The sequence below is a fragment of the Furipterus horrens genome, unplaced genomic scaffold (genome assembly GCF_987537825.1).
Source record: "Furipterus horrens unplaced genomic scaffold, mFurHor1.1.pri manual_scaffold_13, whole genome shotgun sequence".
NCBI classification, from domain to species: domain Eukaryota; kingdom Metazoa; phylum Chordata; class Mammalia; order Chiroptera; family Furipteridae; genus Furipterus; species Furipterus horrens.
In genome coordinates, this window is record NW_028327183.1 from 44155205 (window position 1) to 44178150 (window position 22946).

At 59.4% G+C, this 22946-nt stretch overlaps 5 protein-coding genes across 5 annotated transcripts in view; 2 read left to right on the forward strand and 3 right to left on the reverse strand.

The window, feature by feature from the left end:
- Positions 1 to 23: 23 nt before the first annotated feature.
- On the reverse strand, positions 24 to 4620 carry SPHK2 (sphingosine kinase 2). The gene is made up of 6 exons (XM_090260423.1): positions 4581 to 4620; positions 3380 to 3854; positions 2536 to 2685; positions 2321 to 2415; positions 2113 to 2228; positions 24 to 1714 (listed from the first exon to the last, which is right to left on the reverse strand). The coding sequence occupies exons 2-6, from the start codon at positions 3783 to 3785 to the stop codon at positions 619 to 621; spliced, it is 1863 nt and encodes a 620-aa protein (XP_090116549.1). The 5' UTR covers positions 3786 to 3854; positions 4581 to 4620; the 3' UTR covers positions 24 to 618.
- A 3496-nt stretch (positions 4621 to 8116) lies between these two features.
- On the forward strand, positions 8117 to 11655 carry RPL18 (ribosomal protein L18). The gene is made up of 7 exons (XM_090260483.1): positions 8117 to 8201; positions 9125 to 9211; positions 9553 to 9660; positions 10083 to 10181; positions 10743 to 10866; positions 11052 to 11121; positions 11535 to 11655. The coding sequence occupies exons 1-7, from the start codon at positions 8199 to 8201 to the stop codon at positions 11608 to 11610; spliced, it is 567 nt and encodes a 188-aa protein (XP_090116609.1). The 5' UTR covers positions 8117 to 8198; the 3' UTR covers positions 11611 to 11655.
- Positions 11656 to 12073: 418 nt separating this feature from the next.
- SACK1E (scaffolding CK1 anchoring protein E) lies at positions 12074 to 22068 on the forward strand. Its single transcript, XM_090260131.1, has 6 exons — positions 12074 to 12329; positions 12415 to 14153; positions 15596 to 15763; positions 16115 to 16239; positions 19277 to 19790; positions 21251 to 22068. The coding sequence occupies exons 2-6, from the start codon at positions 13680 to 13682 to the stop codon at positions 21524 to 21526; spliced, it is 1557 nt and encodes a 518-aa protein (XP_090116257.1). The 5' UTR covers positions 12074 to 12329; positions 12415 to 13679; the 3' UTR covers positions 21527 to 22068.
- SPACA4 (sperm acrosome associated 4) lies at positions 17442 to 18206 on the reverse strand. The gene has a single exon (XM_090260133.1). The coding sequence runs from the start codon at positions 18139 to 18141 to the stop codon at positions 17767 to 17769; it is 375 nt and encodes a 124-aa protein (XP_090116259.1). The 5' UTR covers positions 18142 to 18206; the 3' UTR covers positions 17442 to 17766.
- A 322-nt stretch (positions 22069 to 22390) lies between the features above and the next one.
- SULT2B1 (sulfotransferase family 2B member 1) overlaps positions 22391 to 22946 on the reverse strand; it is a 30367-nt gene continuing 29811 nt past the window's right edge. The window contains exon 7 of the mRNA XM_090260418.1: positions 22391 to 22613. Within this exon, the coding sequence (XP_090116544.1) occupies positions 22417 to 22613 (197 nt within the window). The 3' untranslated portion in view covers positions 22391 to 22416. The remainder of the gene's footprint in view (positions 22614 to 22946) is intronic.

Consider the following 22946-nt stretch of genomic DNA (forward strand, 5'->3'; position numbering starts at 1 on the left):
TGATGGAGGAAGGGATGAGGGTCTAAGGAATGAAGCGACTGCCTTTATTGCATAGACCTTTTCAATTGCTTTGAAGATTGAGTTCGGGGAACGCACAGGACACAGAAGATGGGAAATGGACTTCTCCGCCCGCAACCATGGGGCGGGGAACTTTAGTGCAAATGCGAGCGTCTGCCCGAGGGAACCTGCCCCTGCAGGGCTGATTGGCCAGTTAAATGGAGGCACCGGAGTGGACAGGGAAAGACCCTGAACGGCCAGCCCCTGCATTCCAGGTCCCATCATTGGACTACGCTTTAAACAAGCTCCGCCCTCGGCGGACCTGGTCTTCAAGGAGCCGGAAGCAAGGGTCTGGACTGAGCTCCACCCTCATTGGTCAGGCACTACCCTCCCGAAGAGCCCACTTTCCTGTGACCCTGATGGCCCCCACCCCCTGGCATTTGGGCTACCATCCAGCTTCACTTCTGGTCCCCTGGGTGAGTGCAGTCCTGAGACGTAGCCAGAGCCGCTGCACGTGGGGCCTCCACCCTAACTCTAGCTGCCAAGTCAAGCCCCCGATCTCAGGCTCCACCCCCTTGGAATGTAGGCCCCGCCCATAGCGGGTTCCAAGTTTTGTAAGGTTTAAGGCTCCCGCCCAGGGCGGCCCGGAGGTCCAGTGAGCAGCGTACCGAGCCCTGGATGCACCTGTGCCTGCACGGGTCCGTACTCCACCTGCTCCCCATCCACCGTAAGCACTCCGCGCGGTGTGAGCGGCTCGAGGCGAAAGGCACGAGCCGCGGCGTAGCCCAGCTGCGGGCAGCCCAGCCTAAAGTGGCTACCCTGTTCCATGGCCAGGAAAAGGCGCAGCAGTGCAGCCCGCGAAATGCCACCACGCACCCAGCACAGGTGTACCAGGCCATCGTCAAAGCGCGCGTGGGGAGCTGCCACCAGATCAGCCCCCAAATGGCTGGGTGAGATAGCCAACATTAGCACAAAGTCCCCCTCCAGCGTCACCCAGTCTGAGGGTAGTGGGGCACCCAGAGGAGGGAGCAGGTTGTCCAATGGACCTCCAGTAGAGATGGCTACTGGGTCACCATCAGAGGTGGGAAGCAGGAGCCCAGAGGATGCTGGCATTTCTGGGGTCCCCTCGGTGATGGGTGAGAGTAGAGCTGACTTGGGGGAGCCAGGGGGAGAGGGGAGCAGTGGGTCTGGAGACAGTGGAGCATCCCCAGCCCCAGCCCAGTCCCCAGCCAGCTCCGGGCCCCCACCATTGAGGGACAGGATGGGCAGCGGTTCTGGTGAGCCTGGGGAGGTCAGGGCAGGCTGAGGCAGGGGGAGGGGCAGGTCAGACACAGAGCGATGAAGGGGCGAGTGGGCCACGGGTGGAGCTGGGTCAGGGGCCAGGGTCAGCTCCGATTTAGCACGGGGCAGGCCATGGGCAGGGGTGGGTGAAGCAGGCTCTACAGTGGCAGGGAGGTAGGAGAGGCGTCCACGGTAGGTGTGCAGTGTGGCGAGGCCCAGCACCGTGCCCAGTGTGAAGCGGGCACTGCCCAAGGCCCTGAAGCGCTCGCTCTGGATGTCCACGTCTGACACGAAGCCCCAGGCCACAGACAGGAAGGAGAAGCAGCGGGAGCCCGAGGCCAGCGTCACAGACAGCAGGTCCAGTGGGCGGCAGCCACCCCGGCAGAGCAGCAGTGAGCAATTGAGCAGCAGGTCAATGCCCAGGGCCTGCTCAAACCTTCAGAGCCAGAGATGGATTGATATAGTGAGAAAGAGGAAACAGGGTGGGGAGAGAAACAGAGTGTGGGGTGGGGAGGAGACAGATAGCAAGGGGACCAGGCAGGCCATGTCCCTGAGCCCACCCACAGCCATTTGGCCACCTCCAGATGGACTCGTCTTACTAGGCCAGGTTCCCTGTCGATCCTTCCATTCCATAAGCATTCACTAAGTGTCGCCTATGTGCCAGGCACAGTTCTAGGCACTAAGGATACAGCTGGGAACAAGACCAGCAAAAAAATGCCAGGCTGATTTAACCTGACAGTGGACTGGCGGAGGGGGTGGCAGATGTGCCAGGTCTCTGTTATCCCTCCTTCTGGGTATCCTCAGGCTTAGCCGAGGCAGGAAAAGCCCACCTACCCCCCATGCTGGTTCACAGCTCCAGCCAATGCATTGCCCGAGCCACAGGGGAGGATGCCCACGGGCGTCTTCACAGCCTCTTCCCAGTCGGGGCGATCTAGGAGTCCGTTCAGCACCTGGAGGGATGGAGACCAGACACCTGGGTGGTTGTCTTGGCCTCCACAGTCCTCCCAGGGCTTGGCTTGGGGCAAGGGGACTCCTGCCCTACCTCATACAGCAGCCCATCTCCGGAGACTGTGACGATGCCGTCCCACTCACTCAGGCTCAGTCCCTGGACCAGCTCCCGAGCATGGTTCTGTCGTTCTAATGTGGGGAACCAGCAGGTGAGGCAAGCTGTCCCACCCCTACCCCACCACTGCGCCCCAGAACTCAGGAATCCAGCCCCAAGCCCTCTCTCACCTCCCATTCTGACACCACCCTTACCTGTCTGGATGAGGTTGAAAGACAGCCCAGCTTCGGAGATCATGGGCAGCACGTGGTTCTTACACCACTGCCAAGCCAGGCCCCGCCCACCAAAGGGATTGACCAATAGAAGCAATCGGGGTGGCCTTGGCAGAAGATGGGAGGTGATTTCTGCAAAGAGAGGGCAAGGAGTCCATAGAGGCCAGAGACTCAGGCCCCTCACCAGGGAAACAGTAACTGCCAACAGCCCCCAGGGAACTGGTGGATGGCTGACACTGGATCCTCAAGGAAGGCTTTTTCTTTTTTCTCCCAGGCCACTCCCTTCTGAGACAAAGGCAGGGCTTGGGTGTCTAATCCCAGTGCCCTTTGGACCCCATGTGGGAGGAGGAAGGAGAGGTGTAGTTTCCACTTCCTCACTGAGAACACCTAGATCCCAGATCAGGTTGCTGTACTCTGTGAGGCTGTTATGGTCCCCACCCCCCAGGCAGCCATCAGGACCCTGGAGGATCTGATAGGGACCCTTGAATCTTTACCTTCCCGTGCCAGATGAGGATCCTGGGTGGGGACCCCTGCCTGAAAGCCCTCGACAGACCCCCACAGGCTAGTTTTAGATGCCACCTCTGAGAGCTCTGGGCGATGACTGATCACGTCTCTGTCTGCTGCTCTCATCAGCCTGGGAGCCTCTGACTCATTTGTGGTCAGGACACATGGAAGTGGGGAGGGGACAGAGACAGAAATCTAGCCTGTGATTTTGTTTCTTCTGTAGCCTATCTCTGTCTGGTATTACTCAGACACACAGAAAACTAGGCAGAGATGCCCATAGAGGGAGATCCGCAGACACAACTGAGGTAGCCCAGGACCTCACCCCCATCCCCAGGCAGCGGCAGTCCACGGAGCAGACACGTGAGGACAGTGGCCCAGCGCTGGGCCTCAGCTCGGTTCTCCTCGTAGGTGGCCGCCCCATCAGCCCGGAAGGTGCGTGTGGCTCTGCGTCGGCCCCCACGCCGGCCCCTGGGGTATGTGTAGATGCAGAAGTAGGCTGCTGAGTCAGAGTGGCTACGGCTCCGCAGGGTACAGCAGCCTGAGACCTCAGCCAGCAGGACCAGGCCACCCCGGGGCCTGGCCTCAGGCTTTGGGCGCAGCCGCTGTATGTGCAGGGCCTGCGGTGTGAGAGTGATGGCAAAGCGTGGGCCTCGGGCTGGGTAGGAGCCAAACTCGCCATGCAAGAGTGGAGTGCTGGCAGCCAGGGGTGGCGGCGGTGGTGGGGCCATGGCCTCAGCCCTGTCCAGGGCAGTCCTAGGCCTGTGGCCCCAGCTCCAGGTCAGCTACTGGTCTGGCCTCTGTGGGAAGGAAGGGCAGGAGTCAGAGTCCAGGACCTCCTTGTCAAGTGGCAGAAACAGGGGCAGGGTCTTGGACAGGGGGAGGTAATGAGGGGCAGTCACAGGTGCACCAGAGACAGACAGGCCCAGACAAGTGTGGGGAGATCCTGAAGATGCAGGGAAGAGATCAGTTGGACAGGAAGGCCCGCATCCTGGGGGGTCTACACCCAGTCATGCAAACATTCATTCATTTTCTAAGTAATTATTCAGCATCCTCCATGTGCCAATCACAATGCCAGGCCTAGCGAAGACAGCAGGGAGCAGAATGGACAAAGATCCCTGCCTTCCTGGAGTTTATATCAGTAAACAAAGAACAAAATAAAGAAGTGAAATATTGTGTGTTGGATGATAAGGGCTTTAGGAAAAATAAGGCAAAGGATAGAAATCAGGATGGTGGAAACACAGGAAGAAATAGACATGCAAAGACAGAGAAGAACACAACACACACAGGCATCTCCAGAGGGAGAAAGTAACAAGGAAAAGATACCTGGTCACAAAAAAAAAAAAAGAGGGGTAAGGGACTAGGGCGAAAGAGACAGAGAAGACAGGAAAGAAGAGATAGATGTAGACACCATGAAAAACTGAGAAAGGGATGTGACATGAAGGGACTAAGGGGTCAGAGCTACAGGGGCCACATGCGGGCACCTCCAAGGCACAGGGTTCAAGAGCTGGACCCCGAGCACTGACCTGGGCATCTGGCCGCCAGCTATCCAGGGATGGGATGGGGGCCGGGCCTGAAGTCCCCTCCCCCAAAGCTCTCCTCCTGCCCTCTGCCTTGCTTCTACCTCCTCCTCCTTACTCACCTTTGCCCCCCTCTGCTCCACCTGCCTGTCCCGCCTCTCACCTTCCCCGCGCCTCCAGCTGCCCCAGACACACCCCCATCTGTGGCCTCACCCGAAGTAGTCACCTCTGCCCCTGCCCTGGGCAGCTCCCTCAGGCCCCACCCCTAACTTTGCACTGACTCCCCACTCCCCACCCCTTAACCTCAAATCAGATTTAGGCACAGAACCTAGATCTTCCCCAGTCCTAGGTCTGAGTCTCTGTACCTAGGTCCTCAGGCCTCCGGCATGTTTTCCATTCTCTCTGCCCCTCCAGGTACCCCAGACCTGGGCCTGGGTCTCCACCTACAGGTCTCCCCAGTTCATAAGTCTGAGTCTTTGTCTCCGGTTCCCCCGGGCCCAGACCTCCATTCCCCCTGCCCCTTCCCGATTTCCACGAGCCAGTCTCAGACCTGGGATCCCTCAGCCCCGGTTCTGGTTCTCCATCTCCATCCCACAGCCCTGTCAGTCCTGGGCCTGCGTCTCTGTTCCTCTCAGTCCCGCGGCCACCCAGATTCGGGTCCCCGCCCCGAACCCCCGCACCCGTCAGGTCCTCCTCCAAGTGGCCCCTCAAGTCAGCACACCCGCCCCACCAGGGGTGTGGGGGGGGAGTGTGCATCCGCTCAGCCAATGGCCGCGCGGCTGGCCTGAGCCCCACCAATGAGGGCGCGCAGAAGGTGGGTCCAGCCGACCTGCGAGCTTGGCGCAGGGGCCTGCCGCGGAGTGGTCGGATGTCGCGAGACCGCCGCCATTGCAGGTGAGGGCACACGCGCAGCAGAGGTGGCGTCACCGCCCCACAGGCAGGGACCATACCGCTATGTTTGTTGAGGGCATATGTGCTAGTCCCGTCCATTGGGTTTGTAACAGAGAAGGGGCACGAGGGAGGTCTTTAGGTGCAGACAGAGTGACCGACCCTAACACGTAACAAAGAACCAGAGATATGCAAAGGGGCCAGTAAGAGACTCTGAGGAGCAGTCAGAGGCAAGAAGAGACTTGGAGAGAAAAATGTTTTCTTTTTTTCAGATAAAGAGAATCAGGGGGACAGACGCAGAAAAGCAGAGATATAAACAAAGAGGCTAAGACAGTAGAATTAAGGATATGCAAGGTAAGGTCTCACGAAACCGCAGAAAATGAGGGACACAGGTAGAGATAAGGACAGACATTTCTGGAATGGAAACCAGGGAGGAGAGGTTTATTACTTGACAGATTATTAATTAGCCATAGGGATGTAATGCACAGCATGTGGACTATAGTCAGTAGTGTCGTATTAACTCTGTAGGGTGACAGATGGTAACTGGACTTGTGATCATTTTACAATGTATACAAATGCCGAATCGTTACCTTGTACACCTGAAACTAATGTAATATTGTCTGCCACTTTTTAAAAATGCCACAAACTATTTACCTTGGGCCCAAACCACAGTTGGAGGCAGCATGACATAAACATCTGCCTAGTGAATGACGCATGCCTGGCGAGTGGCAAGACAGACACACAGGAAAGAGACGGGAGAGACAGTATCTGAGAGACCTCTAGGTCAGGGGTGAGACTATTGAAGGCCCAGAGACTGAGAGCCACTGAGACCAAGAACACAAAGCAAAAATGTTGACAGTGAGATACAGAGGCAAAGGCCTGGTGAAACTGGAAAAAAAAAAAAAAATCAAGGCAAGAAGAGTATCAGGAGATCTAAAAACAAAAAGAACTGTAGAGTGAAAGACACATGCAAAACAAAATGGGGACACAGCTTGCTAGAAAGAGCTAAATGAAAGAAGTTTATTTATTGCCACACAATGTACCTTGTGTTCAACCCAGAGTAGCCACTGCACCAGGTAATATGTGCCAAAGAATGACCCAGAGAGAGACGGACAGAAACCCGGTAGGACGGAGAGACAGGGGAACGCAGCCCCGGAGCTTGGGGTCCAAGGAGAAAGGCAGACACACTGACCAAAGAGGCTGGGACTCCAAGACACAGACCAAGTTACAGAGGTGAGGGAACAGGGACAAGGAGGAGGAGGAAGCTGTCCCATGATATGCTGATCCTGACTTCGGACAGACCCTTACCTGCTGCCACCGCTCTTCTGCTTCAAGGTGTCCATTCATCGGGCAGGCCTCTGCTGTGTTATCAAGACCCGAGTCCCGGGTCGGAGTCCATGGGAGGCTGGTATGGGCAAGGAGTCGGGACTCACGGTTCGGGCCGGTCCTGTCGCTCTGTGGATGACAGGGGAGTAACAGGAGGCCAGGCTGCGTGTGCTGGAGGCCCAAGGGGCAGGGCCTCCCTGAGAAAGCAGATAAGAGGAGAAGAGTTCAACTTTTTCACCGCCCCAACCAGTTCCTCTTGTTTCATCCACTAAGGGCCAATAAGTAGGAATGGAGCCTAATTTTTATTGAATGCTTACTCTACGTGCGAAGCATGGTCCTAAGCATTTTTACTAACTTACATAATGCTGGATAACATCCTATACACCGCAACTATTGTCATCTTTTTTTTTTATTTTGCAGATAAGGCACAGAGACCTTAGGTGACTTGCGCAGTCACACTGTTACTAAGTAGCAAGAGGCGCGATTTGAATTTAAGTCTCTGTTTGCTCCTTCTTGGATCGCCATCTTCCCCCTTTCTAGGTCTTCTTACCCCCCACCGTCGGTCTCTGTCCACTACCCCTCTGGGTCTCCATCCCTTCACTCCTCTGAATCTGTCTCCCTCTAAGTCTCTCCTCCCCTCTCAGAAATGTTTTCCCCACCCCCAAGCCTGAGACCTCAAAGTACCTGCTCTGCGCTCCAGTACCATGCACATCCCTCATAACGAACCTGCTTGGCCACTTGATCTATCTGGCTGAGAAAAGCAGTCCCCACGTGGCAGAGGCTGAGAAGGGACCAGGGGAAGGCCGTCTGCGGGTAGAGGGAGAAGCGGAACCTCAAAGGTGAAAATACAGTCCGCTATAATACTGGGCTGCAGCAGGAAGATCTCAGATTAGACCTGAAGGAGGACTTCCCGAGCTGCTCCCGGCAAGGGCAGCACGAGATAACGCAGACTGATAAGGAAATGACTGGAGCGACAGGTCAGAGGTTTTCCAGATCTCCAGATTAGCCCCGTCGGCCCCGCCTTCCTTACCTCCATCACTCGGCCCGCCCAATCCTCCGGAAGCCACAGAGACATAGTCGGCTTCGGGCCAGAGTGTCGCTGCGCGACGAGTCCTCCGAGTTCCGCGCGACATCTCTCTCTCACATTCCCTTCTTCCGGAAGGGTATCGAGAACAGGGACTGGGTAGGGCCAGAGAGGCACCCGACGGGCCGGCCCTTTTCCTCTTTGGTTGTTCTCCGGAAACGCCCATCTAGCCGTCCGTCCTATTCACCACAGAGAAGCCCAAGTTGCGGTTAGAGTGCCGAGTCGCGCGAGTGGTACGTCACGCAGGCGCCGCTCGCTGAAGGCTTTCCGCGCCCACTCCGGCGCCGTTCTCTCTTTCCGGACGTGGTGGAGCAGAAGGCGCCATCATGGTGAGTGCGATTTGAAGTGTCGGAGCTCGACCATCCGCTGGCATCCGCTGCGGTCTCGGGCTGGAGGCTCACCAGAGGGCGGCAGGGATTCTGGGATGTGGTCAAAGGAGGCGACTCCCGTGGTGGAGGGCTGTTTAGGGGCCCCTGAAGAGCAGAGATGGGTCAGTCGTATCAGTCTCCAGCTCCTCCCGTATCCCTCCATTGAATATATGCCCGAATTGAGGTACGAGGGGGGCTAAGCGATAACGACCAGGGTCAAAATGCCAGGGAGTGACGGGGCCAGGATTCGGACCCAGGCGACCCGGATCTGTCATTCGCAAGTCTAAAAAAGTTGGGTTCTGGTGAGCGTCGAGTGTCCAGGGCCCGGGTTTTGGGACCAGACGGGCCTCCGTGCGAATCTCGGCTCCCTGCCAACCCTGTGATCTTACCTTCCGGCCTGTTCCCCACTCTCTCCATCTGTGTAATGGGGACGCAGTAAATCTGTCTCACAGATTAGGGTTTAGGAGGTGATCACCGTGGGTTTTTGCAAACGTTAAAGGTTGGTTAAATGGGACCTGTCATGTAATCCTTTACAATTCATAAGAGTCGGAAAAGGAAACCTTACAGAAACGGGTAGAGAGTGTAGTGGGAATGGTGGGCTTGAGTTCATGCCACTGCGGTAATAAACCTTTTCGGGGTGCTGTGTGTCGTGTGCTGAAGACTGTGCACATGGCATTAGCCCCTTTTTACAGAGGGGCCATTTGAAGTCCAGAGCGTGTAAGTGGCTTTCCCAGATGTCTCCCAGGGATCGACCTGGGATTTGTTGTCTGCGGAGACTGAGGCTTTGCCCCTCTCTGGGAGATATGTAATAATTGAGAGCCCTTTATGGGGTTCCTAATCGGCCAGGTCACAGTTGGGTCTGTGGTCTCCCCTTCATCCTGCAGGGAGTCGACATCCGCCACAACAAAGACCGAAAGGTTCGGCGCAAGGAGCCCAAGAGCCAGGACATCTACCTAAGGCTGTTGGTCAAGGTGAGGTCAGAGCCGGTGACCCCTGGGCAGGGCCACCCCAAACCTGCAATTTCTAGGGCCTCTGTTCTAGTATTGGTCCCGGGCTCCTCCCAGGATCTTGCAGGGCAGGTTCAATCTCAGAGCTTCTGAAAGGTCAATGTGTTTTAGCTTCTGTGCTGTATACAGCTGGGGGGTGGGGAGGGGACCCTCTGAGTCCCTGACCAGAATGAACCTGGGCTAGCTCTTTCCCCGGAGCTCATTGGAATAGGGGGAAGCCAGAGGTCGTTTGTTTGCCCCTTGGAAAGTTGGGAGGGTGGAGTGGGCTTCCCTGGGTTCTCAGTGTCCCCCCCCCCCCCCCCCAGCTATACAGGTTCCTGGCCAGACGAACCAACTCCACCTTCAACCAAGTGGTGCTGAAGAGGTTGTTCATGAGTCGCACCAACCGGCCGCCTCTGTCCCTTTCGCGGATGGTGAGGGGCTGTGGGGAGCACAGCCAGCCTGGGGAGGGCCCAGAGTGCGTCTGGAGTTGGACTCTTGAGAGGGGGGGTGGGCTTGGAGCTCTGACCCTCAGGTTAGAGTACATTTCAGCTAGCTTGGCTTCTTGCCCTTGTTTTCTTTCTTACTATGAGGTGGGGGTGGTTGGGGGGCTTCATGAGGTTGTCCTGCGGTTTCAAGTCACCTAACACAAGTCTTAGCTGTTAGAACCCCTATAAGGGGAGATCTGTTGAGAAATCTGGGCTTGGACCTGAGGTCAGGCCTGTGCTGGTTTCAGAGGCGCGGCACGGGTGGGTTGAGCCCAGCCAGGACACAGCTGTCTTGGTCCTTGGGTGCTTGAAGCAGTGGGATTGGATTTAAATGCCACGCGGGGCTCAATGTGCGTGTCCTCCCAAAGATCCGGAAGATGAAGCTTCCTGGCCGTGAGGGAAAGACTGCTGTGGTTGTCGGGACTATAACCGATGACGTGCGAATCCAGCAGGTGCCCAAACTGAAGGTGAGTGGGGAGGGGTTCCGCATGGGGCGTGGGTCAGGTGCGCGGGCTCAGGGTGGGGTCCCGCGGGCCTGGCTCAGCCTTGTCTGCTGTGGTGCCCTCAGGCTCCAGCTCCTCCGTCTCACCTCTGGGTTAGGCCGGCATCACAACTACCCGGTGGCTTCTGGGTCAAAGGGGCTTGTCACTGGCATTACTGATGGCGCTGTCCCTGGACCAGCCCCTCTGGGGCCCTGTTGACAGTGCTGGCTCTTGAGCCAGACAGCCTAGGTCTGAGTCTAGCTTTCTCTTCCACTTTGTCACCTCTGGACAAAGTCCTAAATCTACGCCTCAGTTTCCTTAAATGTAATGCCTTCGAGTTGTTGCGGTCCTAGAGGGGTTTCTAGAAATAAAGCGATAAAAACAGCTGCGGTCGGCTCAGGCTGCTCACTGTAACGGGTGGTAGTTATCAGGCCGAGCAAGCAGCCAGGACTTCTCGGTTGGGCCGGGGCAGTGAACGCTAAGTCACAGCAGCCCCTGGGTGGCCACGCATGGGACTCCGGCTGAACCTGTCCTCTGTGTCCCTAGGTTTGTGCACTTCGTGTGAGCAGCCGCGCCCGCAGCCGCATCCTCAAGGCTGGGGGCAAGATCCTCACCTTTGACCAGCTGGCCCTGGACTCCCCCAAGGGCTGTGGCACCGTCTTGCTTTCCGGTGAGCCCTGCTTAGTGTCTCCTGGTGGGGTGGGGACTGCTGACAGCCTTTTCCCTTCCAGGTCTGGGAGGTCAGGGGCCTCCCAGCCCCACCCTCCCAGTCAGCTGGAGCCCTGGAGAGCGGCCCCGTGCAGGAGTTCTCGGTGCTGGGTTTCTGCCTGATCCCCCCTTCCTTCCTTTCCCCAGGTCCTCGCAAGGGCCGAGAGGTGTACAGGCATTTCGGCAAGGCCCCCGGAACCCCTCACAGCCACACCAAGTGAGTATACCAGCCGTGACCCCCACCCCCCACCCCCACAATGCAGTTCTTGGTCTTGCCGAGCTTAGCTGCTCATTTTTCACACTGGGCCAGCCTGCGGCCGCCCTAGCACTCCCCGCCTCGTCGCACCCGCTGTCCCTGCTGCCCTGCGTGTTGGGCTCCCTGCGCAGCCGGTGTTACACCTGCGGGCTCTGTGTTTGGCTGAGCTGGTATCTCCCGGGTGGGGCCTGCATTTTAGGCAGCCTCGCGGCTCTGAGGTTGACGCCCCCGGGCCGGTGCCGGCTTTGCCAGCCACTCCTGCCGGCGTCTGCAGCAGCCCCTGCCGGCGTCTCCGAGCCGCTCAGCCCGGCTGCGGCGCCGGCACACATCCAGCCCGACTCCGTCCCTGCCTGACTCCCTTCTCTTCCCCGCAGGCCCTACGTCCGATCCAAGGGCAGGAAGTTCGAGCGCGCACGAGGCCGGAGGGCCAGCCGAGGCTACAAAAACTAACCCCAGATCCTTCCTTGTTATTAAAAAGATTTTGGATGCTGACGACCCTGTGTGTATTACTGGGGGACGGGGTTGGGAGGGGAACCTGTGGGCCAGAGGCATTCTTCGGGGGATTGGACGCCCCGCCGTCTCCATGGAGACTGCCCCCCCAGTTGTGCGGGGGAGGAGTCCTCGCCCCCTCGCGGCCTGTCCGGGGTGTGTGCGTCCGCCCTCTGGCGCCCTCTGGCGGTGCAGGCGCGTCGGCTCTGCGGGGTCCCCCTGCACCTGTCGGACTCCGCAGCCCGGGGGTGCGGAAGCCCCACCCCCCGAGGAGCCAGGTGTGGGCTGTTCCCGCACCTGCTTCCCAGGATTAGTCACACCCTCTGCTCTTAAAGGACCCGCGCTCGGGCTGTTGGGCGGGGCTTGGGTGGGGAAGCGTGGGTCAGGTGGGGCTGCGTTGGGAAGGGGTGCTTGGGAACAGGTGAGGCACTCGCCCTCCCCCAAAACCCGAGTCTGACGGGCCGCTGGCCTCTTGGGAAAGCAGTCTGGTGAGTGTGTGCTCCTGGGTCGGGACCTCAGACCCCCGCGAGGTACCTGCGCGGGCCCTCCCCTGTGTTTACACAAGGGGCTGGGTTCCCAGGATCCCAGGGCAAAGCCTGATGAATGAGGCCAGTCAGCCGGAAGAGCCGCAGAAATAAGAGCAGGTCTGAAGACCCGGATTATACTTTCCTCCCGAAAAGGCAAGAGGAGACGAAGGGGGTGGGGAGCTGGCTGGGGCAGGAGGGAGAGGGGACCTGGCTTTATTCCTCTTCCTTCTCTTTGCAGGGCTAGTCGCTGCGCCCTGGAGGAAGGGAGTGCCGGGTGCTGGGACTGGAAGGCAGGGCTGCTGGGTGGCACAGATCCGGGGTCCGCAGTCAGGTTGGGTCGGGAGCCTCAAATACAGAGCGGTCCTTGCCCTTCTTCCATTAGGAATGAGTGGACGGTCAGCTAGCAGGAGATAGTGGGATTCAGGCTGAGACGACAGGTCAGTGCAGCCAGGGATCAGCAAAGCTCAGAGGGCAGCCCTGGGGCACAGGTAGAGGGGGCAGCCAGTCCCAGGAGTGGTGGCCAGTTAGTCTGACCCTCAGCCAGGCGGCTGTGGAGAGCATGGGCCGACTCCATGGTAATGAACCTCCTCAAGGAGCATCTCCACTGTAGCAGCCTGAGCAGGTGCGAAGGCCCAGGAGCAGGGTCCTCCGTCCACAGAGGAGACGGACCTACTACCTGGCTGGGGAGGGGCAATGCCAAGGCTGACGGCTGGAGAACATTTCTCCAAGGCTCAGAGAGCAGGTGCCCGCGATGGTGAGGCAGTGAGAGCTGGTGAGCTAGCTGACCAGTTGTCGGGAGAAACAGGTCCACTGGACACAGCTGGGAGTTCCACTGGGTGGTCAGATAGGGAGCCTGTCAGCCGGAAGCAGTAAATACCTTCCAGATAATTAGAGACGGCTGCAGAGGGTCAGTTAGACGTGCTGTTGGCCAGGAGCAAACAGGCTGCCTGCTCGCTCTCCCTTTGCTGAGGGACATCAGGTGGTTGCAGAAGGCAGATGGTCTGTTGCCTGGAGATGGTCAGGCAGTCAGCCGACCTTTGGCCAAGACAGGTGGGTGGTCAGTCCGTCCAAGTCTGAGCCAGCTGAAGGGTCAGTGGGTGCATCGTGTGGCCGGCAGGCTGGGGGTTGTCGTGTGCCGGAGCAGAGATGGGCAGCTGACAAGTCGCAGCGTTTGGAGACAGTGTCAGGTAGTGAGCCTAACCCGCCTGCAGGGCTAGTGGTGAGGTCAGACGGATAATCAGGAACAGCCTGGCAGGAAGGTCAGGTGGCCACCCTGTCGTGGTGGCTGGAGGCTGGCAGGCAGCTGGTGTGAGCGGCATTGGGCAGTCTGATTGTCAGGGCAGTGAGCCAGGGGCGGTGCGGGGAGCCATTTGGTCTTGCTCAGGGCTGCCCTGGGAGGCTTGCACAGGGTCTGCCTTTCAGGAGACCCCCAGATGGTCAGTGACTCAGAGACAGCCACACCCTCAGACACCCAGCCTCAAATCCTCCCGCCTGGGTGGTCCGATGGCTGCCTCCCAGCTGGCAGCGCTGGAAGGAGTGGAGTCTGGGGCCGAGGGGCAGCCCCTGATGGAGACCAGCCCCGGCTTCCTGTATTCCGAGGGCCAGCGGCTGGCCCTTGAAGCTCTGCTGAGCAAGGGCGCAGAGGCATACGAGGCCTGCGTGCAGCGTGAGGGGCTGCGGCCCTTCCTGAGTGGGGATGAGCTCCGGGGCCTGGCCGTGGCGGCTGAGGACTGGACAGCAGACAAGCAGGAGCCCAGCAGAACAGCAGAGGGAGCCACGCTCGCCAACGGGGACTCAGGCAGCCTGACCTACTGGCCTGGACAGTCGGAAGAGCCGGTGCCGGTGCTGCGGCTGGGCTGGCCGGAGGACTCGGGCTGGAAGGGTATCACCCGGGCGCAGCTGTATACCCAGCCACCTGGCGAGGGCCACCCGCCCCTCAAGGAGCTGGTGCGCCAGGAAATCCAGGCCGCCTGCAAGGTGGGGGCAGGACCTCGGGGGCCTGGTGTCCATTCCGCAGACCCGGACATGCTCACGTGCCAGCTCCAGACCCGGGAGGGCATGCTCCCTGGGACTTGGGCATTTTCCCCCGGGTTCTCCTGGGACTTTGAAGTCCACAGCCCTCAGACCTCATCTTCACCCTCTTAGATATGAGGGTTCCCACCTTCTCCCCAAGATCTGGGTGCCCTTAGGCATCCATGTCCCAGGGACCTAATTATGACACACCCCCCCTTGTCTGAATTACCTACTCCACCCATCCCCACTCCCAGGGTGGTGTCTCCATTTGCCCCCAGAGTGGGCCCAGGTCTCTCCCCTGCAGCCCCCTAGCCAGCCCGTTCTTTTTTTCTTTTTTACTTTTTTTGATTTTGTATGTTTATTTTTAGAGAGAGGGGAAGGGAGGGAGAGAATCATCAACATGTGGCTGCCCCCCACATGCCCCCCAACCGGGGACCTGACCTACAACCCAGGCACGTGCCCTGACTGGGAATCAAACCAGGAACCCTTTGGTTCGCATGCTGGCACTCAGTCCACTGAGCCACACCAGCCAGGGCCAGCCGCTTCATTGAACAGATTTTGTGTTTGCCAGCTCCCATGCCAAGTCCTTTACCTGGGTTAACATGTAATTGTCATGCCGGCCATGCGAGGTCAGGATTTACTATGTCCATTGAGGAGATGGGGAAACTGAGGAATGACCAAACAGATTTGGATCAAGGCTCTCTGACCCGTGAGTCGGGGCTTATTGCCACTGCCTTTTCCTGCCTGCAAGGACCCAGGCCCTCGGCAGGCCCCCGTCCCCAGAGCTCCCCTTGTTGACCTAGCAGGTCAGCCCTCCTGCCCCGCCCCGCCACAGAGTCTGGGACACCCCTGAGGACCCAGGTATGCAGGTGTGCAGTTTCCTACAGTGCACTGCAGAGGCATCCAGTCCCCCACTGACCCCTGGAGCAGGCCACCATGTGGTGTCACAGCTCAGGGGACACTATTCACCATTTCAGACATATGACTGATGACAGTTTCGCAGCAGCTGGAGGCCGGGTCTCCAGGAAGGACCACCTTTTTCTCATTCATATGTAGACACTATATGGTCCTTTATTTTATTTTATTTTATTTTTTTAAAGATTCCATTTATTTAGTGTTAGAGGGGAAGGGAGGGAAAAAGAGAGGGAGAGAAACTGATGTGTGGTTGCCTCTCACACACCCCCAACTGGGGACCTGGCCCACAACCCAGGCATGTGCCCTGACTGGGAATCGGACCGGCGACCTTTGTTTCACAGGCTAGTACTCAATCCACTGAGCCACACCAGCCAGGGCCAAGGCCAGGCCCTTAAACTCTCAGGCCCCAGAGGATCTCACCCCCAGGGCCCCACCGTCTGAGTGTCCCCTAAGCCCCAGGCTCTGCCCACAGCCCATCACCCCACCCCTAGGTGGTGGCCGTCATCATGGACGTATTCACTGACCCAGACCTGCTCTTGGACCTGGTGGACGCTGCCACACGTCGCTGGGTGCCTGTCTACCTGCTCCTGGACCACCAGCAGCTGCCTGCCTTCCTGACGCTGGCCCAGCAGCTGGGGGTGAACCCCTGGGCCACTGAGGTAGAGGCCTGGCTGAAGGGACCCCTGAGACCCCTTTCCCCTGGCCCTGCGGGTACCAGAGGCAGACCCTTCTGCGGGGTCCTGGGTCATCAAGGTGGATGCCAGCTGAGAGGGTCTCCTGAGATCTGATGCCCCAGGCATTGGGGGAAGCAGGGTGGGCCTATCTACAGGAGTTCTCAGTAAGGGGAATCTCCAAGAGACGCCTAAGGCCCCAGATTGGTGGCTGTGGGGAAGCTGGGACAGACCCTTCTACAAAGTCATGGGGCCCCCAGGTAAGGCCAGCCTGGAGGGACCCCAAACTGCAGGTCCCGTGAGGTTAGCCTGAGCAAGGATGTATCCCCCACCTCCCAGAACCTGGACATCCGCGTCGTGCGGGGCTGCAGTTTCCAGAGCCGCTGGCGACGGCAGGTGACCGGTCGGGTGAAGGAGACGTTTGTGCTACTGGACGGCGAGCGAGTCATCTCGGGGTCCTACAGGTGAAGCCCCTCACGCTGCCCGCGTCCTGTCCCCAGCTCTCCCTCCGCGTGTTCAGGGAGCAGTCGGGTCCCCTTTCTGGCCTCTCGTTCCTCATCTGTGAAATGGGTGGAAACGCCCTGCCAGGAGAGGAGGCGTCTTTGGGCGGAACGGGCTTGGGTGGGAGCCGGGCCTGCCGGTGCCACCCTGCTGGTGGCCTGTTCAGTGGCCTGGGGTAGGTCGTCATCTCCGACTGGCTTTCTCATCAGGAAAACGGGGCCTGCGGTGTGTGTGGGGGGGAACTTTAGGGACCTGGATTGGACCCCCAGCTCTGCCTGGGGTGAGTAGTGCCTCCTGTCAGAGTGGCTGGGAAGAACTGAGACCTGGTGTGCAGATGGCCCTCCTCGGCTCTCTGGGGTCCGACCGACCCTGGGCCCTGGCTCTGCACCTTCTCAGCTCTGTGACACTGGTCCTCTTCCACTCTGAGCCTCAGTTTCTCATCGGGAAAGTGAATAATGAGCACCTACCTCACTGGGTCACAGCACGGGGGGCAGGGAGTGGGGATCTGGGTGCAGACAGCCTTGGTTCAAGTCCTCCCTCTGCCAGTTACTAGCTGTGTGACTTCGGGTGACTGGCTTCACCTCTGTGTGCACCCCACAGGACAGGGTGACGTGCTTAGTGACTGCAGAGCCAAGTTTCACGACTGAGGAGCTATCGCATTTGGGGCCAGATGACGGTGGAGTGGGGGGCTTTCCTGGGTATTGTAGCACGCGGTTCTGTGTCCCTGGCCTCCCCCCAGTAGATGTCAGTAGCATCCCCTTCCCCAGCTGTAACAACCCAAAATGGCGTCCCCCCCATCCCGAGGGACAGAACTGCCCCCTGCCCCACTATGCTGAGGACCGTTTCCCTAGACCAGCGGTCTTCAGCCTTGAGCAGGCACCAGAGGCCTTGGTAAAGCACAGATCTCTGAGCCCTACCGCCTCTCAGCCAGCCTGGGGTGGGGCCCGCGGATTGGCCTTTCTAGCAAGTTCCGGGTCGATACTGGTGCTGCGCGTCCATCCGGGGGCCACACCTGGAGGACCACTAGGGTCAGGACTGAAATGTTTCAAACAGCGTCTGCCTTCCCGGCTTTGTGTGAGGATTCAGTGAGGGAGCGGTCCGGTCCCTGGAGTGTAACATAAGAAGTGCTTCAGAAAAAGAAAAGAAAAGAAAAGAAGTGCTTCATAAATATCAGTTGGTGTTTATTAATATAATTATTTTTTACCATATTTCATCAACTCTAAGGTCCCACCAATGAAAGGAAGCGCCCTGATCACAATGTAAAGAGATGCGTGTCGTAGGACCCGTGAAATACGATAGCACAGTCAAACGCACGGGGCAAGGCCCCCGCTGCTGAGTCAGGCCTCGGGGTGCTCCCCGGAGCCCTGGGCTCCTGGAATGGATGAAGCCAGGCCCACGTGGGGTTGTCTAGGGCCTCTGGCATTTGAATGGGGGAAGGGGGAGGAGACAGGGGGCACAAGCAGCAGTCCCAGGCCCCGCCCCCACGCGGGTCACAGCCTGCGGAGCAGCAGCATGCCCAGCGCCAGACCAGTGGTGGTCCCCACCCTCCAGCGGCCCATGGGGTTCGGGGCCATGTTGCACAGGTGGCCGTCGCAGCAGGTGGAGGTGAGGCTGTAGGTGATGCCCTGGTAGGTGACGGGCTCCTCGCGGCCACACGAGCTGGATCGCAGGCAGCCTTTGTTGGTGATGGAGCTGAGGCCGGGAGCCACCCCATGGCCCGTGAAGCAGTCCTCGTCCTCGCCACACATCATGGGGATGCCGGGGCAGCTGGAGGAGCCAGTCAGCTCACAGAAGAGGCAGTTCTTGATGCCTGTCACACCTGGGGGCAGAGCCACCACCAGAAGCAGCAGCAGGCTGAGGACCATGGTGGCCTGGCTCCCGCCCGAGCCAGGCCCTGGGTTTCTTGGGGCCCCCGGAACTGCTGAATGACACTCCCCACGCCCACGAGACTTCTGCCCCTGATGCTGGCCTCCCACAGTCAGCACGTGGAGTGTCCTTGGTTCCCAATGCTCTGCGTCCCTCTCAGGAGCTTCGTTGTGACCATGGCTCTCGAGTCCCTGGGTCTCAGAAGCTTTCCCGGGATAGAGATGAGTCAGTGGCTGCAGCCCGATGAGAGTCTTTGTGGAGTGGAATGGGGTGACCTCACAAACCCCTCAGGGTTCCCACTGGCCACGGCAGGGGTGATGTCATGGGTTGGGGAGGGGTGTCACAATCAGGGGCAGGCTGGCCTGCAGACCTGCCCAGGAACGAGGACAATGCCAGCCCCCTGAGGTAAGAATGCCTGAGCCCAACACTGGCCATCCTGCCCACTAAGTTGTCCGCTCTGCTGGGTGCTGGGTGCTGGATGCTGCGCCTGCTGAGTGCTCAGAATGAGCCCGTTTTCCAGATGGGTAAACCGAGGCTCCAGAGGATAAAGTAACATGAGCCCAGGTTTACTTAATTCCAAAGAGGGCATTTACTGAGCACCTGCTGTGTGCAGGACTGTGCTAGATGCTTTAAATAGCAGCCACTGAGGACTGGGCTCGGAAGAGCAGGGCTCAGCCATGCTTGCAGGCTTCTAGGCATGTGCCGGGCACTGTGCGGGGAACTCCACCCGTGTTCCCTCATTCGAATCTCCCTGCAGGGAGCAGACACAGCCAGGTGATGTGGGCCAGGCTGGGCCTCTGGGGCTGCATGGAAGTCCTGATCCCCCTCTCCATGCTACGGCAAGTACTTAATAAATAGGGGTCATTATAGGAAGCAGCTGAGTCTTAACAACAGTCCCCATCAGAGTCCGAAAATAAACTGTGTTTCCGAGGCATCCTTTCAGTGGGAACAGGCAGAGCTCAGGTTTAAACTCAAGTCTGATTCCAGATTATAATTTAAATATCTTAATAGGTTGTCCTCATGGGGTAGGTACCTTGTTGGTTCCCATTCGACAGAGGGGGATGTTGAGGCGGGAGGGTGGCAGGATTTTCCTGAAGACATGGTCACACAGCCTGCTCTGTGACTATGTTGCAGACCGGTGATGGGGGCCAGGCTGGGTCTCCGGGGCTGCGCGGAAGTCCTGACCCCCCTCTCCATGCCACCCAGCTTCACATGGAGTGACTCACGCCTTCACCGTGGCCTGGTGACCCTGCTGACCGGTGAGATCGTGGACAGTTTCAGCCGCGAGTTCCGGACCCTGTATGCAGCCTCCTGGCCGCTCCCACCCGCGCCCACTCCGGGCCCCTTTGTCAGCACCCTGGGCGGGATGAAGCTCGCCCACAGCCCACACTGCGTGGCCCGCCGCCTTTCCGTGGCCCCCGTGTCCCCGCCGCTGCCTGATGTGTCACCGCTGGCCCAGCGGCTGGCCACCTGCCGAGTCTTCGACAGGGACAGGGACAGGGCCAACCCAGGGCCGGCGCTTAGCGACATCCTGAGGAGCATCCAGCGTGCCCGGACCCCCAGTGGCCCTCCAGCCCGGCCCAGCCGATCCCTGTGGGACCTGAGCCGCCTGTCCCAACGGTCGGGCTCCAGTGACGGTGACAATGAGGTGAGACCTGGTGGCTGGCCTGAGAATGAAAATAGTTGGAAGAGAGTTGCCACTGCTGAGATTCAGGAGAAGGAAGGCGCTTGTCCAAGGTCATGTAATTGGGCTTGAAGGCCTACTATGTGCCTGCCCTGGGGAGGTGGGGAAACAAGATGTTCACCTGAGTTTCTGTACCCATACTGTGTGCTGGGCAGGGGAGTGCTTGGTGGCAAAGAGCAGAGGCCTAGGGAGCCCTGGGTGTGAATCCCACCAGGACTGTGAGAACCTGGGGATGGGGCAGGGACTTGCCTTCTCTGAGCCTCTGTTCCCATCTAGAAAGTGGGTGGAGCAGTTACTTTGTCCTCAGTTTGCTTGGGAGGAGACTTCAATAGAATGAAAAAGACTAACAGTCGCTCTTATGATGACTCCCCAAATGGAATTCATTTCATGTTGTCCTCCTCCCAGGTCAGTGAGGCGAGATGCTAATCCTGCTCGTTTTTTGTGGATGGGAAAGTTGAGGCCCAGAGAGGCTAAGTAACTCGCCAAGGTCAAAACCATGGTCTTCAGTGAGCACTTTCCCATGTGCTGGGACCTGTGCCAAGCGCCTTCACGATAGTGGTTAAATTTAACCTTTGCCACTCTCCTTGGAGGTGGCTATTACTATGGCTCTCCATCCACCCATTGCATAGGTGGGGAAACCGAGGCACCAGGGAGGATTGAAGCTCAGCTCTGGTTGCCCCCCAGGTGGGGCTTTGGAAATCTCTGTGCGCTGGCTCCCCAGATTTGAGTGTCATGAACTTAGAGGGAACCCCTCTCCCCACAGCTGCTTAGACACTGAGGTTTCAACGGGGGGTGGGGGGGTCCCTGGGCAGAGCCTCAGTGTCCTTGGCTGTAAAGTGGGCTGTGGAGAGGCTAAGGGACTTGCCCCGGATGCAGACTGACCTGGGGGAGAGTCCCTCTGGGAGCTGTGTCCCCTCTACACCTCAGTTTCCCATCTGCTAATGGGAGCTAGGGGCCTGTCCCGAGGGACGGTGAGGGGAAAATGCCCCAGGAATGGCCTCCCTCAGTCCCAGGAGAGAAGGGGGATGGGCAGGGTCGGGCCAAGGTCCTTGTCTCCACCTGGTCCTCAGCTGCCCTCACCCAGCATCCCCTCCCTTGGCAAATATTTGCTCCCACCCGGGTGGCTGCTGGCTGCTTCCTGTTCCTCCCAAGCTGCAGAGCTGCAGGGGGGCACACCTCCTCGCCCCCTCTGGGGGTCCCAGGCCTCCCTGCTCAAGTCCTTCCGGGTTCTGGAGCTCAGGGGCCGTTCACCTCCCCTCAGAGTTTCACGCCCCCCCATCCCTTCCCTTCCCTGCGCCTTCTGTATGATCTCTCCCTCCTGCCTCACCTCCTTCCCCCTTCCCCTTTCTGCCTCCCTCACCTCCGCCCTCCTTGCGTTCAGCCCCCAGGATCCTGCTCTCACCTCCCTCTCTTTCCCTCCACAGCTCAAGAAGTCCTGGGGCTCCAAGGACACCCCAGCCAAGGCCCTGATGAGGCAGCGGGGCACTGGGGGAGCCCCCAGGGGTGAGGCAGATTCCCGGCCACCAGCCGGGTCCCAACCCTGGGGTGGCTCCCGGCCCCTCATCTCTGCCCACCGCCTCCACTACCTGTCCCCAACCCGCAGGAGGTTTGGCAACGAGGCTGCACCCAAACCCCCGGAACCCAGAGGCGGCCGGCAGCCAGACTGGGCCACCAGGGCAGGACTCAGGGGCCGACCCTGAGAGGCCAAAGCTCCACTGGGCAGGCCCCTTCCAGGAGGGCTGGCAACTATGTGCTCAGAGACCCCGCCTCGCCGTTGTGCCTCTGGCCTCAGCCTATGGGAAGCAGAAGGGATTTTTCCCAGTTATTCTAGAACTTGGGCAAGACCCCTGTCCATTCGACCTCTGTGTCACAGTCTCAAGGCGCTGGGATCCTGGGACAGTGCGTATCCCATCCCGGCCACACTGGAACTTCTCGGAGGGGAGGCCTGGCTGAGTGGCCCCCATGCTGGGTTGTGTGGGTGGAAGATGGGGGGGTCCCGGGGACCCACCGGCTCAGCAGTGTGGGAAAACGGGGGTTGCCCAAGGGGAGGAGAGGCCCCAATCTGGGGAGCAGAGCTGAATAATGAGGGGCTGGTGATCCGTGGGGACACAGTTGCTGCGGAACAGCTCAGGGGCCTGGAGAGGCACTGGGCAGATGCTGGGACAGTTTTGTGGGTGCTAAGGGGTGAGTTGTTGGGGCTCCCTTTTACCTCTGCTCAGAATAAACCTGCTTCATGCCAGAAACTTGCATTTCCAGAGCCTAGCGGGAGACCCAGGGGCCCGGCCCCCAGCCCCTCCTCCCTCGCACCCAGGGGTCCTGGTCCCTCTCCCTTTCTCCCCACGCACCCAGGAGCCCTGGCCGCAGCACTCTGGCCCCGGGGGGAAGCGCTGCCGGGCTTCTGGGTCACTGACCCCATAAGCGTGCCAGGTGGGGAAGAGGGCGTCGCCCTCCTGAGGTCCTGGTGCCCCGCGTGACGTCCCCACCCGGCCTCCGCCCGCCCTCGCGCGCGCCCCCTGCCGTCCTCCGACGGCATGCCGCCTCCATAGCCTATCGAGGAGCCGGGGCAGGGGCGGTACGTTTATTCTCAGGGTCATGCACAGGGGTGCTCGGAGGCCTGGTCTGGGCAGCTGGGGCTGGGGACGGGGCTGGGGTCGGGGTCCGGACTGGCATCCTCGGGGTCCTCGTCCCATGGGAAGGTCGGCAGCCCCCGCATCTGCTCACGGTAGACACGGTCGAAGGCTTCGCTCTGCGCCACCGTGAAGTGGTTCTTCCAGTCTCCACAGACCCCTGGTGGGAAGGAAGGTTACACACGAGGTGAGGATCCTCCGGAGCATTGCCCCAACATCTCAGCATCCTCTTTCCCACCTGTGGGCCTCTGCTAATGCTGGTTCCTACGCCAGAAGCCCCGCCTTCCCCCCACCCCCCGCCCCACCTTCATTTGGCCCCTTTTGCTCCTGCGGTTGCTGACACACACTGGCCACTGAGGACCCGGCCAGACCCCTGCGCACCATTCCTGCGTCCTCCCTCCCTCGACCCCTCCCCCGCTCATCCAGCCAGCAGACTTCTTTCCTTCCTCTACTTACCCCCTGACACCTTAAATCTCTGCCCAGAACACCCACC